The 14,302-nt window shown below is 36.7% G+C and overlaps 4 protein-coding genes and 5 non-coding genes across 10 annotated transcripts; 2 read left to right on the top strand and 7 right to left on the bottom strand.

Annotated features, from left to right (window-relative positions):
* The first annotated feature begins 8 nt into the window (after nucleotides 1-8).
* Nucleotides 9-2,127, top strand: surf1 (SURF1 cytochrome c oxidase assembly factor). Its single transcript, XM_055199564.2, has 9 exons — nucleotides 9-168; nucleotides 323-389; nucleotides 486-610; nucleotides 700-782; nucleotides 876-1,067; nucleotides 1,175-1,247; nucleotides 1,592-1,754; nucleotides 1,831-1,912; nucleotides 2,005-2,127. Exons 1-9 carry the CDS (start codon nucleotides 106-108, stop codon nucleotides 2,069-2,071), a joined length of 915 nt encoding a protein of 304 aa, XP_055055539.1. The 5' UTR covers nucleotides 9-105; the 3' UTR covers nucleotides 2,072-2,127.
* Nucleotides 2,128-3,373: 1,246 nt separating this feature from the next.
* rpl7a (ribosomal protein L7a) lies at nucleotides 3,374-5,480 on the bottom strand. Its single transcript, XM_073861096.1, has 7 exons — nucleotides 5,323-5,480; nucleotides 4,979-5,128; nucleotides 4,558-4,698; nucleotides 4,335-4,414; nucleotides 3,955-4,085; nucleotides 3,682-3,749; nucleotides 3,374-3,520 (listed from the first exon to the last, which is right to left on the bottom strand). Exons 1-7 carry the CDS (start codon nucleotides 5,456-5,458, stop codon nucleotides 3,414-3,416), a joined length of 813 nt encoding a protein of 270 aa, XP_073717197.1. The 5' UTR covers nucleotides 5,459-5,480; the 3' UTR covers nucleotides 3,374-3,413.
* On the bottom strand, nucleotides 3,830-3,899 carry LOC129441217 (small nucleolar RNA SNORD36). Its single transcript, XR_008643395.1, has one exon. It is a non-coding gene; the product is annotated as a small nucleolar RNA SNORD36 (small nucleolar RNA).
* Nucleotides 4,178-4,254, bottom strand: LOC129441216 (small nucleolar RNA SNORD36). Its single transcript, XR_008643394.2, has one exon. It is a non-coding gene; the product is annotated as a small nucleolar RNA SNORD36 (small nucleolar RNA).
* Nucleotides 4,830-4,900, bottom strand: LOC129441219 (small nucleolar RNA SNORD24). The gene has a single exon (XR_008643397.1). It is a non-coding gene; the product is annotated as a small nucleolar RNA SNORD24 (small nucleolar RNA).
* Nucleotides 5,210-5,281, bottom strand: LOC129441220 (small nucleolar RNA SNORD24). Its single transcript, XR_008643398.2, has one exon. It is a non-coding gene; the product is annotated as a small nucleolar RNA SNORD24 (small nucleolar RNA).
* Nucleotides 5,481-5,523: 43 nt separating the features above from the next.
* Nucleotides 5,524-5,593, bottom strand: LOC129441218 (small nucleolar RNA SNORD36). The gene has a single exon (XR_008643396.2). It is a non-coding gene; the product is annotated as a small nucleolar RNA SNORD36 (small nucleolar RNA).
* A 272-nt stretch (nucleotides 5,594-5,865) lies between these two features.
* Nucleotides 5,866-10,679, top strand: med22 (mediator complex subunit 22). Of its 2 annotated transcripts, XM_055199575.2 has the most exons (5): nucleotides 5,866-6,346; nucleotides 6,532-6,687; nucleotides 6,783-6,863; nucleotides 7,390-7,598; nucleotides 9,774-10,679. In XM_055199575.2, the coding sequence occupies exons 2-5, from the start codon at nucleotides 6,565-6,567 to the stop codon at nucleotides 9,961-9,963; spliced, it is 603 nt and encodes a 200-aa protein (XP_055055550.1). In that variant the 5' UTR covers nucleotides 5,866-6,346; nucleotides 6,532-6,564; the 3' UTR covers nucleotides 9,964-10,679. The 2 variants fall into 2 exon arrangements, with proteins under 2 accessions (XP_055055550.1, XP_055055552.1); XM_055199577.2 differs by lacking the exon at nucleotides 9,774-10,679 and having other exon boundaries at nucleotides 5,867-6,346; nucleotides 7,390-9,399.
* c22h9orf78 (chromosome 22 C9orf78 homolog) lies at nucleotides 10,184-14,291 on the bottom strand. Its single transcript, XM_055199574.2, has 9 exons — nucleotides 14,111-14,291; nucleotides 13,639-13,698; nucleotides 13,471-13,522; nucleotides 13,285-13,355; nucleotides 13,075-13,152; nucleotides 12,759-12,959; nucleotides 12,532-12,668; nucleotides 11,113-11,214; nucleotides 10,184-10,998 (listed from the first exon to the last, which is right to left on the bottom strand). Exons 1-9 carry the CDS (start codon nucleotides 14,188-14,190, stop codon nucleotides 10,904-10,906), a joined length of 876 nt encoding a protein of 291 aa, XP_055055549.1. The 5' UTR covers nucleotides 14,191-14,291; the 3' UTR covers nucleotides 10,184-10,903.
* Between the last annotated feature and the right edge of the window lie 11 nt (nucleotides 14,292-14,302).

Genomic DNA, 14,302 nt, shown 5'->3' with positions numbered 1-14,302 from the left:
ATTACACCCGGAAATAGTTACAGTGAAAATACTCCCCTGAAAGCACAAGGCATGTTATGTAGTTGACCTGACAGCAATTTTTTTGTGCCTGAAAATTTTACTACAATGAACAGTTTAAGATTATTGTTAATGTACTCCAATAACTCACTTAGGTTCATTCGAGGAAGCGTAAGTTTATTAAAATATTGAATTAATTACACGTTACAAGTTAAATGCTTTTTATGTGCAAGATAAAGTTGTTTTGCTGCTCTCAAATATACAATATATATTGATTATAGGAAATATAAATGTATTGTAAAAACGTTTGTTATTTTTTTTATAGACTCTTATATCACCCAGGAGGTCTCTGTTCGTGACACGACCAGGTTTAATAATTAAACGTGAGAATGGTACGAACGGGTTTAAGCACCGCATATCTTATATTCTTTATTAGAAAAATACAGAACAAAATATACTAATTTAATTTTGCATGTTGTTTTTTATAGGTAAACTAGCCAGTTTTAGTCGACAGTCAAGTTCCACTGTTGCTCGCGCAGAGAATGACAACTCCTTTTTGAAGTGGTTTCTCTTGTTGATACCTGGCACTACATTTTGCCTCGGAACATGGCAGGTGCATGCATGCATGGTGTTTAATTGACTGGTTATTCCTTAAAAAAACAATAACTCTATTTGTGAAAAGCCTTTCATTTTATTTTATAGCTGAAACGCAGAAAGTGGAAGTTGGAGCTGATCCGTGAACTTCAGAGCCTGACAACTTCAGAGCCCATCCCACTCCCTGCAGAGTAAGTGTATCCATATTTGTGTGCCATACCTTATAATATAATGATGCAGTATTATTACAAATAATATGGTGATGTAATCTACTTGTGAGACAGTCCCATGGAAATAAAGCAGCTAGAGTACAGGCGAGTAAAGGTGCGTGGACGCTTTGATCACTCCAAGGAGCTGTACATTTTGCCCCGCTCACCTGTGGATCCAGAGAGAGAGGCCCGAGAGGCAGGCAGGATTTCCTCCAGCGGGGAGAGTGGAGCGAATGTTATCACACCATTGTACTGTACTGATCTGGGGTATAAGCACAAACACACAGCTCAGTTTTAATCTCTTATAATTGCTGTTTTCTAACATGGCTGGGTCTACTAAAATTCTGCTTTTTTGTATGCATTTAATTCCTTAGAATCACCATCTTAGTGAATAGAGGTTATGTCCCCAAAAATAAGATTAGACAAGAAACCAGGATGAAGGGACAGGTATTACAATCTCTTATTACTCGCCTTCTACAATAGACACCTTACCCCAGTGGTTCTCAAACTGGGGGGCCAGCAGATGGTGCAAGGAGGGCCACCATTTTATGAAAAAGTCAAGACAAATTTAAGAAAAATAAACTACAGAGTAAAATGTTATGTTTAAGTTTAATTAATATACGTTTGAGATCGTTTTATCTCATTATTTTACAAAGAGGTTTGATCCCATACAAGGGGGACCACACATACTATAATGTTTGATAACCACTGCACATACGCACAAAGCACCGTTTATGCCATTTAAACTTGACTTTATATGTTTTGTTACCCATACTATTTTCTTTTAAAAGGTTACTGAGGAGGTGGACCTTGTTGGCATTGTGCGTTTAACTGAGCAGAGGAAACCATTTGTCCCCCAAAACAACATGGCAGGAAATAAGTGGTATTATCGTGATCTTGAGACCATGGCAAAGGCCACTGGTGCTGAGGAGATCTTCATTGATGCCGTGTTTGGTAAGAGCTACTCAATTTTGCAAAGCAATCATGGGATTACTACTACTTTACTAGTTGCTTTTCCTTTTTTTTTTAGATAGTACAATACCTGGTGGACCTATAGGAGGGCAGACAAGAGTGACCTTGAGAAATGAACACATGCAGTATGTCATCACATGGTACGTTAAATGAAATGCAGATATGCATTTAAAATCTATGCATTATGCCTTTAAAGAAACCATTTTTACCATGTTTATGCTTTCCATCCTAGGTATGGTCTGTGTGCTGCTACTTCCTACATGTGGTATGCGAAGTTCATCAAGCGTATAGCATTGTAATCATTTTAGTACTGTGCCTTTATTTATGGTTTAAAATGAAATTGCTTAACTCATCACTTTGTTGTAATTTGTGGTTGATTTGGCAGGCATTTTCAAACTTTTGTCAGCTGAACCCCCTTAACCTAAATGATTTATTTGAAGTACCCCCTGAAATTTTAGGTAATATGCAAATTAGGCATGGGCCGGTTACCAGTTTCAAGGTATACCAAGGTTTAAAAGAATCAAGGTATCAAAACCACTAAAATTTTGTGATACCATTTTCAAGGTAAGCTATCTTCACAAAAAATTAAGTTAAATAATTAAGTCATGCAATTGATTTGATGTTTACATTTAATAAATACATTTTAATTTGATAATTTTTAGAAAGAATATTATAATTTAAGGCCTTATTTTTGCCTGGCATACATGTTGCTTAAAAATAAAATGTATTGTCCAGTTGAGAGTTGTTGTTTGTATATGCAGGCATTTGAAAATAACACATTTTAGTGTTGCAATGACAAAACTGAAACCGTGGTATTTTTGCTTAAGGTCTCATACCGGCCCATGCCTAATGCAAATGTGTTATATTTTTTTCCAAAAATTGAATAAGTTTCATCCACTTTAAAGTTTTTATCAGTAATTTTACAGTTATTGGCATCACCAGTTACTAGGCCTTCACCTTGCACGATTTCTCAGTTTTCTAATATATTGTAATGTGTAATGGTCACATGACATGCTGATTAAACAAATATCCTTCACGTTTTTAGATTTTATTTTATGAATTGTTTTCAATTGTAGGTGGCTTGTGAGTTGATGGGAAGAGTTTCGTTGCAAAACGAGATAAATCCATTTAACATTTTTGTCAAAACATGTTTGTGTTATTATTTTGTTTTATGGTGCTACTTAGCTGTATTTTTTTAAGTTATGAAGGTTTAAATCAAAACAAACCAACTGCAGTTGAATTGAAATTAATTGGAATGCACAACCAAAAAACGAGATTTCTGAACAATTAAAAAAACGGTGGTTATCTTCAATTCCCCCACGAACATTTAAGTATTAAAGACATGATTTATTACCATAAACCTATGTTTATAAATGAGGTATATTTATGCAGTAAATGCAATTAAAGTCAAGCTGTTGCAAGGGTATTAATGAAAAATCTTATGTTGACCTTTGACTGAATTTAATGAAAGTAGGCTGTCTGAGTAATGGTAACACAGCTGTAAATACACTCTTCTTCAATCTGAAAATGTTAATTCAAGTATTGAGTTTAAAGCATGTCACAATGAAGCCAAGAATAGAAAAAAGTCAAACTCCAGAAAATTTTGTGGGGGTGTTTTTATTTAAACAAGATTGTAAGAACTCAACCCAATTTAGTTGCCAACTCCTTGGCTTTTGCCTTCTCGAGTTTTGCAATGCGAGCAGTAGACTTGGGACCCAGGATGTTACCTCCCCAGTGACGACGGATCTAAGAAAATAGGAGAAAAATAAGATTACCTTTAGACAAGACCACCACCACACAAGTAAACTCTCATGAATTACAGTCTCGGACCCATATTCAATAAACATTACTAATAAGAACAATGTATCAGTGTTAGTGCAGAATATAACCGTGGCCGATAAACTGATCTCCTCATATCTGTCATTGTAGTTGGTCTTGATGGCCTCCACCAGTTTGGAGAGAGCTGCTTTGTCTTCTCTGAAGATGGAAGAAACAAAATATTATCCACACAGCCTTCATGGGCATAATTCACGAATTAGCATGTAACTGCAAATCTGTTTGCTCAGGGTTAAAAAGCTCATAAAACCACACGGTTGTTCAGTTGAAGAAATTCTGACATCATTGCTACAAGATGTGCAGCACAGAAAAGCAGCTGATAAATCTGATACAAAGCGTCACTCACGGGTTGGTCTGTGTGATGGCAACAGAAGTGCAGGTCTTCCTGTGGACCAGTCTGCCTAGTCGGGCCTTTCCTTTTACAATACAGTATGGGACACCCATCTTGCGGCACAGAGCAGGCAAGAACACCACCAGCTACACAAGTACATAGACAAATACATTAGTAGGTCAATAAAAACATTTCTGAAGATGCTCCTATAAGAAAGTATCCTTATGTTTCGAAGGTTGTTGCTCAGTGTTAAAAAGCTCGTATTTTTGATCTTCAGCGTGATTTCAGGTGAAGAAATTCAAAGCATCATTGCAGACAACCACATGAATTAACCAGCAAGACCGGCAATAAGTCAACATTTTTGTGAAGCATGAAATGCTTAGAGAGAAGCTCACCTCAATGGGATCTACATCATGGGCAATAATCACTAGCTGTGCTTTCTTGCTCTCCACTAGTGTAGTCACTGTGTTGACACCTGCACGTAGAAAAGTAACATTGTGTGAATATCAAAACATACCACTATCAAAAATGAAAAAGCAGACACTTATTAAGCATTGTAAGTTTTTCGACTTAAGAGTAAAAACTATCCCACAAACCACAGTATGGCAAATGACTCACCTGCACGGAGGACTGGTGGCCTCTTGGTGGGAACGTCTCCCTTTCCAGCAGCCTTCTGTTCAGCACGAGCCAGCAGTCTCTGTTTCTTCTCTTGCTTGGTCTCGGGCCTGTACTTGTGAGCCAGCTTGAAGAGCTGAGTAGCTGCAGAAAAACAATATAAAATGAAAATGATGCCAACCATATTGTTAATGTGGAAAAACGTCTGTAGTACCATTTAATTACAATCTTAATGTTGCAATAATACAACAGACATGTTAAAAAAAAGCAACAAGTGCATCAGTGATCTTGGTGGAAAGTGTCAGCACGACTACTCAGATAGCAAATATTCTTTACATCATCTGCACTCCATGAAATATCTTCCATGTTGCCCATGTTTCTCCAGAAAAAGTAATAAAACACCCAATTCAAGCCAATGTCTTACCAGTCTGGCGGTCCAGAGCCTGTGTGAACTGGTTGATTGCAGGGGGAACCTTCAGACGCTTGTACAGGATGGCCCGCTGGCGCTGCAGACGAACGTAACGTGGCCATTTCACGAATCGGGTCAGATCCCTCTTCGGTTGGATGTCCTGACCTATAGGAGGCAAATACAGCACATGACTTTTATTAGTACCCATAATACTGCATACAATATGCCAACGCTTTAAAAAATAAGCGCATCAGCGATCTTGGTGGAAGATTGTCTGCATTGTTGTTAAGATAGCAAATATTAGTAACATCATCTGCACTTGTTTAATTACCACTTAAAGTTGTCCAGGGGTTACTCACCAATGCCAAAGTTCTTGGGCCTTTTCTCAAACAGGGGGTTCACGACTTTCTTGGCCTCATGTTTCTTGGCCACTGAAGGGGCAGGTGCCACCTTCTTCCCCTTAGCCTTTTTTCCCTTAGGCATGTGGAAAAACATAGAAGATTACTTATTATTACTTAGTACAACTTTATTATCCACCGTAACACTTTAAAACATCAGCTCTTGCTCAGGATGTGAAAGATTTGTTCTACACAAAAGTTTCAGGTGAAGAAATTCAAAACATCATTGCAAAAGCACAAAATCCAAATGGTCAAGATACAGTAACTCGACATGCTTCGTAGCTACAATTTAGCATATTAAGCTAACCTCACCGCATTTACAACAAACAAGATATCAAAATTAGCAAACAGTTGCACGTGTTTAAAATATACCAGCGCTTTTGTGTTAGACAAATGCCAGGAGGCCGGTGCGATTCGTGGATGGCCTAAGCAGAGTCTTACCACTAACAAGTTGCATTCACATTAAGTAGCCACGATACATAGAAATTTAATGATAAACTTGTAAATCTTAAATGGTATCAGCTTATACGTACTATTAAGAACAACCGAAGGCGTCTCGAGGTCTAAAAACGCTCCGTGTCGCGGCTGTATTCATGCCGCTAAGCTGACACTAGATGGGTGATAGAAGTTCTCAAAATTTGTACTTAAATATTTTTAAATGACCTCAATTTTCGTTCAGAGGTCAGGCGTTGATACTTTATTTTGCATAACCGATGATTTCCCAAGCCTAGACAACATAACGAAAAGGATGCCTAAGGATTTTTAAAGAGTGTAGGTTACCCACTCAAAATCAACGGACACTCACCATGTTGGTTCAGACGGAAAGGAAGAAGGAAAGGATTGTGGGTAATTTAACTACGGTGACGCCTGTTGGTGACGTCATCTGTACGCGACAGAAAGAAAGCGGGATGATCGCGTTTCTTTGAAGTGTAAAAAATGCTTTTTACACTTGTATTAACATTTATCTACTTTTAATTTGAATGTGGTAAGTATTTAGCATTTCAGCTAACATAAACAGATAAGCAAGCAAGGTTCAATGTAATTAGCGATTAATGGCGAAGGCATTAGAATGCAAGGGTGATTGTTTATTATGCTCACATAACGTTACAAGTATTTATGGTCTTTGTATAATGCTGTTTTAGTAATAATTTCTGGTTTACAATGTTTTAGTACGGAGTCAAGCGTGATTTAGTACTGATCGAGATGGCCACACAAAGAGTCCTGCCTCAAAGCAAAGAATCTCTTCTGCAGAACTACAACAAGAGATTGAAAGATGACATCAGATCAATTCTTGACAACTTTACCGAAATAATCAAAACTGCAAAGGTATGTTAGGATGCGTTTTACAATTTGATGTTCGTAATGATCGCAGTGAGATGCTGCATTTGTTGATCTGTAATCCTGACTTCTTTCATGTTCAGGTGGAAGATGAGACCCAGGTCTCCAGGGCAACACAAGCTGAGCAGGACCACTATGAAATGCATGTGCGAGCTGCCAACATTGTAAGAAAAAACATTTTGCATTATTTATTTTATTTTGTCCTACTAGTACTTATCATTCATCACATCAGCTTCATTTGGGTGCTCCGTGATCTGAATTCGGTGTAGGACACTTGAAATCTGCAGCAAGATTTGAGAGGGCAGGGTTGAGAAACACAACTGTATTTAAACCTGTCAGACCTGATGTTTTTGTATTTTGCAAAAATACCCAATTGAGACATTCTGTCTATAAAAAGGAGACTCAAATGTGTGCTCATATTTATATATCCACTACATTGCATTGCACAGCACATAACATACACATTCACAAAGCCTTTAGGAAATCCTCCTATTTTATGTTATTATTTTACACTGAAAATGTAGTAGTTGACATCTTAAAAAAGTCTTGTGCCATGGCCCCTTTAAATAAGGTTAAAGGGGTACAGAAAAAAAGCAGTATTCTTAAATAGTAACAAAATAAAATCTAGAGATGACACACACATCAAATTTGAACTGACAATCATGTTATTTCAATGTGTTTTTGCATTAGGTACGTGCTGGAGAGTCTCTTATGAAGCTTGTTTCAGACCTGAAGCAGTTTCTCATCTTGAATGACTTCCCCTCTGTAAACGAAGCCATAAGTAACCGCAACCAGCAGCTGCGCACGCTGCAGGAAGAGTGCGACAAGAAGCTTATCTCCCTGCGTGATGAGATCGCCATTGACCTGTATGAGCTCGAGGAAGAATATTACTCCTCCAGGTACAAATAGACCAGTGATCCCAAAAGCGTTTGTAGTCATCCCTGCCTACCCTTGTTTGCACAATGCCATGAACATGCACAGTGATGAATATGTACATCTAAAGACAACACACACAGTAAATCATGAAGCCAGTAATGTGCAAGTGTATTTTAACCTAACCAAGTTTTTTTTATAATCCAGTCATTGGTCATTTAACTTAAAGATCATTTTCTAACAATTTATTAAACTCTCAAGCACATAATATACACTCACCTAAAGGATTATTAGGAACACTATAATAATACTGTGTTTGACCCCCTTTTGCCTTCATAACTGCCTTAATTCTACATAGCATTGATTCAACAAGGTGCTGAAAGCATTCTTTAGAAATGTTGACCCATATTGATAAGATAGCATCTTGCAGTTGATGGAGATTTGTGGGATGCACATCCAGGGCACGAAGCTCCCGTTCCACCACATCCCAAAGATGCCCTATTGGATTGAGATCTGGTGACTGTGGGGGCCATTTTAGTACAGTGAACTCATTGTCATGTTCAAGAAACCAATTTGAAATGATTCGAGCTTTGTGACATGGTGCATTATCCTGCTGGAAGTAGCCATCAGAGGATGGGTACATGGTGGTCATAAAGGGATGGACATGGTCAGAAACAATGCTCAGGTAGGTTGTGGCATTTAAACGATGCCCAATTGGCACTAAGGGGCCTAAAGTGTGCCAAGAAAACATCCCCACACCATTACACCATTGCATTAATGAGAAATTGAACAGGTGTTCCTAATAATCCTTTAGGTGGGTGTACATGGTCATACCATTGTGCCTTAATGATTGTTTGTTCATGCACATTAGCCTATAACTACATAAAATGTAATAAAAGAGTGTATTTTTTATCTCACACAGTAATGTGATGCACTAAGACATACAATTCTTGTAAGATTTTATGCAAGATATCATCGTATTATGATAGCAAAAATTTACGATCCATGTAGATCACCAAAGAAAACAATATTATCCAACATTTTCAGTGCAACTGGTTTTGCACAAGAAAATGTAACTATTTCCCCAAAGTGCCTTAAAAGAAGTGTTTTAGAAGGTCCATGTTGATCTTGCAATCAGGACCTGCATTCACTCTCAGTGGTAGTGTTGTGGCTGGGTCACACTAAATTTATGTCTGGTTTAGAGATTAGTTTAAGATAAATCTAGACCACCAGAGATTTCTGATGAATACATCCTGTCTTGAAAGCGCATCAATGTAAATGATAAACAGCATATACAAAGCAATATTTACCAAAAAATATTTGTAATGTAATTTTAAATTGGAATGTACACATTAATGTTGGATCTATTTTGCAATATATAAAGCACTTTAGAATTTTTAGAGGAACAAAAAAGATTATGGTGTGCTATAATTATTGTACTCGTTGTTATAATTGTAAGAAAATCAACTTCAAATTATACTACAAACCTATTGTTTATTAAAATCAAGAACCGAATCAAACTGTTTTAAATTTGACTATATACTACATATATATGCCGTGATTGTTTTCTCTCTGTTAAACTAATTGTTTTTAAACTGGCAAAATCTTTAAGCTTTCATGTGTTAAGTTCAAAATGTAATATTAAACTTTTATACAAAGTTATTCTCTCAGTGGTTAAAAAATTACACTACACTGTTTCTTTGTGGTGACTTATTAAACCATCTCAAACTATTTTGGTCACATTAGTGTCTGCTAAAATGTATCAGAGTATTTGTCAGTTTTTGCGACTACTTTCAAATTTCCTAAATAAACCTGAGTATAAAGAGAGCACTTTTAGTGTCCATTTTTTATTTGTTCGCCTCGGAAATAGAAATTATTTTCTGCCTCTGCATGCTGAGTGCATCATTTAAATTCTCTGCTGCTTGCAGATTTTCACCTTTATCTATTAGGCCTTTCTCTACAAACTTTCCAATACACAGAAAGATGGCAAACAAAAGAGTAATGCGAACAACTGACAGGCTTGTGTAACCCAAGATCATGTGACCGCTCTACCAATCATTACTTTTCCTGCTTCTGCTTACTTTTCCAGTACCACCTTATATTTTACAAGCTTGTTTGTGTATGTCTCTCTTACTGATTGACACGTTGGTCTGTTCAACAAAATCCATATTTGTGTGCATGTGTGTGTATAACGTTTCTAGTTGTGGACAATGGGATGGTGTTGAGTTGCCACTTTGTGAGGCCTTTCATCAGCAGGACAGTTGGGGGTCCCCCGAAACAACATCTGACCCCTCACATGCCAACACAGAGGATTCAGAGCACTTGGGTACCCAGGAGTCCATCCATCGTCACCTCAACGGCCATGGCAGCAGCACTAGTGAGCAATCATAAGTGACCAACCGTTTCCTTAGTGGACCAATTCGATTACACAGCTAAGCAACTAATAAGACCCAGTTTAAGCTTCTAAGGAAATGTAGGGAATTTAAATTGTAAATTTAGAAAATGGTGGGACTGCAGTAACATCACTGCATAAATAATAAGGACATTTCTACAAATATTTCAATATTGCAGCTAGGACACTTTATCCTGAAGGTACATTGGTATTATGAAGTGGGTGTCTTTTTTTGTTTATTTGCATAATTGATCAGTTTATTACAATAAATGCCACTGGTTTGAGTGATGTTTAAAATATACTATATTGAGCCAGCTCTTCTTTCAGCATTGTACTGCAGTAAGTTGATGTAGCATACACTTACATGCTGTAAGTTAAGTGTTTTTGGATATAAACATGCCGTTTACTTTTTAGAATTCAATACATAAAAACAAAATGCACTGTTCAAATTTTTTTTGTACGCTGTAATGTTTTGCATTGCCTCTAAACATGTTTGCCAGGAAAGTGTTCTCGTCATATCTAATGTTTTATTAGTTTATATATTTTAAATGCTGTGCAACCTTTAGACTACCTTACCAGTTTAGTTTGTTACAAAGACCTTAGAGCCAAAACCTTAGACATGGTCGTGTGTTTTCAGTCAGTAAAATTGCTTTTGTTATTTCTTTGGCAAGTTGACATTTTCTGTCCAATAAAAATGACCTTTACTAAGAAAAAAGTTTCATTAATATCAACACAATTATATAAAAACATTTCACACTGAAATGTTGTACAGTGTAAGAATATACATTTTTTAACATGAGCAATATTGAGGGGTGTTTTATTGTAAAAAAAAAAAGTATTTAACAGTATGACAATTTTAAATACAGTAAAAATATCTACATTTTCTTTCTGTTAAACGAAAAATAAGGGTCAGCCAGTTTTCACATAAAAGGTAGAAACTTAGTATCGTCTGTTCATCTTTTTGAATTTCTCATAGTGGTAGTCATCTGTTGCCTTTTCATTATTTGGTCTCTTACGATAATTGGGTGGTGATGCTGAGAAACAAAAAGAGACATACATTTTGTTTAAAACATTTACTAAAGTTTGGTGTCAAATCAATGTTGAAAACTAAATTAGTAATTAAACGTAAGGATTCATTCTGGTCTTACCCTCAGGTGCTGGCTTTTCAGTGTCTCCTACTCGCATTGGCCTGGCTTTGGGCTCTATTTCTCTGTTGCGTCTCTGGGGTGCGTTTACATCCTCATGATAGACTGAAATAAATAGCAAAAAAATTTACTTTTCAAATTAAAGGATTAGGTATAATTGTCAAAGTCTGCTCATTATGGCGCTAACCAATCTAACCAATATAATGCCCTACACTTAAAAAAAATCAAAAACGATTTGTTGTTTCAACTTATTGTGAAAATAAGTGTTTGTGCCACCTTAGCATTTTGAGTTAATTCAATAGTTCAAGTTAAAAATATTAATTAACTTAAAATTTTAAGGCAGAAAACTTTCTTTTAAGTTGAAATAACAAATATTTTTACAGTGCCAAGACTTTTTGTCTTGTAACTTTGAAGGGACAACTCCACTTTTTTTTGAAAATATGCTCATTTTCCAGCTCCCCTAGAGTTAAACATTTGATTTTTACCATTTTGGAATCCATTCAGGCGATCTATGGGTCTTGGGGTACCACTTTTAGCATAGCTTAGCATAATCCATTGAATCTGATTAGCATCGCGCAAAAAAAATAACCAAAGAGTTTAGATATTTTTTCTACTTAAAACTTGACTCTTCTGTAGTCACATCGTGTACTTTTACGAAATTAAAAGTTCCTGATATGGTTAGGAACTATACTCTCATTCTGGCGTAATAATCAAGGACTTTGCTGCCGTAACATGGCTGCAGCAGGCGCAATGATATTATGCAGTGCCCGAAAATAGCCCCCTTGGTAACTTTCAATAGCAGGGGACTATTTTCGAGCACTGTGTAACATTATTGCGCCACCTGCAGCCATGGTACAGCAGCAAAGTCCTTGATTATTACACCAGAATGAGAGTATAGTTCCTAGCTATATCTGCCTAGAAAATTGCAACTTTTAATTTTCTGTCAGTCTTAGTACACGGTCAAATTTTAAATAGGAAAAATATCAAAACTCTTTGGTTATTTTTTAGCGCAATGCCAATGGTCCAATCAGATTCAATGGACCATGCCAAGCCATGCCAAAAGCAGTACCGCCAGACCCGGAGATCAGCTAAATGGATTCCAAAACGATAAAAATAAAATGTTTAACTCTAGCGGAGCTGTAAAATTAGCATATTTTCACAAAAAGTGGAGTGTCCCTTTAATTTAGTCATCTATAAACTCAGGGTAGGAAGGAAGTTGAGGCTGTAACTCAAAGAACGGGGCTAACCACCATTATCAAAAAAACATGTGTGATACTAGCATATAAATAATAAACCTAAGTTATTCATAAGCAGTTTTTATCTACAGAATGTGTAATAGGCACAAGCATAAAAACACAGTGCCAGTAACAAGTGGCCTTGAGCTCCGAAATACAAAGTGTTCTGATGTATGTGAGCACTTACAGCGATTATGCTGGACGTAATTGACAGCGATGTTAGTGGGAACAAATGAGGTCCCATTGTCTTTTTTCTTGTTCCTCTGTTCAGCAAGCAGCTTTGCTTTTGCTTCCTCTGTACTGATGATATTCTTTATCTTTGCACTAACAAGTAAAAGGGAGAATAGGTTGTTAACCAAGTAGAGAAAATTATCTGGTGATCTTTCAGCAGATAAGCTTCGGCCCTTTACTTACTCAATCCCCAAATCCACCTCTGGAATTCCGCTCAACATCTGATTGGACAACATCTCTTCTGTCTTTTTGGCAGAATTGACACGGATGTTCTCAGGAAGCTCATACAGAAGGTCCTCCGGATTCTTCACTTTTACTTTACTCTGTTCTTCCGCCTCCACCATGCCTTTCTTTTTCTTTAACTCGGTCTCAATGTACTTCATCCTGAACACAATCACGTGCAATGAGAAAGGTGCAAAAGCACATGTAGAGGTAAACTAAAACATTACTAAAGGATTAAACAGGCACACAAATCTGGGAGTGCACACATGGTACCAACATGTCTGCATCTTCGTCTCGTCTGTTAGTTTCAGCAGAGAAAGATGTACCAAGATTCAGGTCGTTTTCATCTGCTGTCCTGTAGGGAGAAGAGTTGCCATTGATTTTACTTTTAAAATAATTGTATCTTAATGTACATATCATTTTAAACAACAACCTGAATCACTAAAAAATTAGATTATGAATGCATTAATGACAAGAGACCACTTACATGTCTCGGTTTCTGTCCTTCACTTTCTTCATGTCAACAACACCTCCTGTTTTTAGTTTAAATGGGTCGTCCTATTGCACGAGAGAGAAAATGACACTATTTAACCATTTTTTATTTATATGACACAATTACTAAACAATGCAAGATAGCAAACTACTGTAAAAAGTAGTTAATTCAAATTGATACCTCAAGCTCGGCTTCTAAAGGAAGCTTCTCTCCAACAAGTAACGCTGTAATGCTGCAGAACACATGGAAAATTTGTTTTTTTTATTCATATTCAAGTTAAATATTTAATAAATATGCATGGATGGCATAATAAGTATAGTGTACTACTAGACAAGAAATGTGACCAACCTCACTCCATGCTGTCTCTTCCTCAAACTTTGAAGCTCCTTGGCTTCATCCAGTTTGGACCTATGCACACATATTTATAAATATTTTTCCAAATAAATGGGATTCAGCATTTTGCTGTTGTACTATTCAGACACATTTCTATAAAAATACAATTTAGGGGCGTTACTTGACTTTAGTAAAGGGGATAATGGTTAATTTCTCAAGTAGCCTACATGATTCTTATATATTTACACGTAACGTTACGTATCTCAGATACATCATGCCAGTAACATATTCTGGCCTTGTTAATTTTGCACGCGACATACGCTATCACTTGACAAAAATATAAACCACTGTTTATACTCACGTAATTCTTAATTGAAACAATACATAACCATTAAAATAAGTAATGGAAGGAATATTGAGAAATACTGAAAAGACTGTGGGTGGAACTGTATTTATCATATCTCCGGTAATTATCAAAAGTATCTACCTGACCACCGCTTTTGTCTCATCGTCTTCCTCATCAGATGAATCATCTTTCCTCCTCCTCAAATTCTTACCCGGTGGCATAGTTTTAAAGCAAATATAAATACGATATTTCCTTTCCAGGAGCCACCGCGTCTGTTTTCTAAACTCGATATGCGGTCCTTGTTTAGCGACGGACCGCTTTCTCGAAACTTCC

This window comes from Misgurnus anguillicaudatus, chromosome 22, assembly GCF_027580225.2.
Source record: "Misgurnus anguillicaudatus chromosome 22, ASM2758022v2, whole genome shotgun sequence".
NCBI lineage: Eukaryota > Metazoa > Chordata > Actinopteri > Cypriniformes > Cobitidae > Misgurnus > Misgurnus anguillicaudatus.
This window is presented reverse-complemented; position numbering and strand designations above follow the sequence as displayed.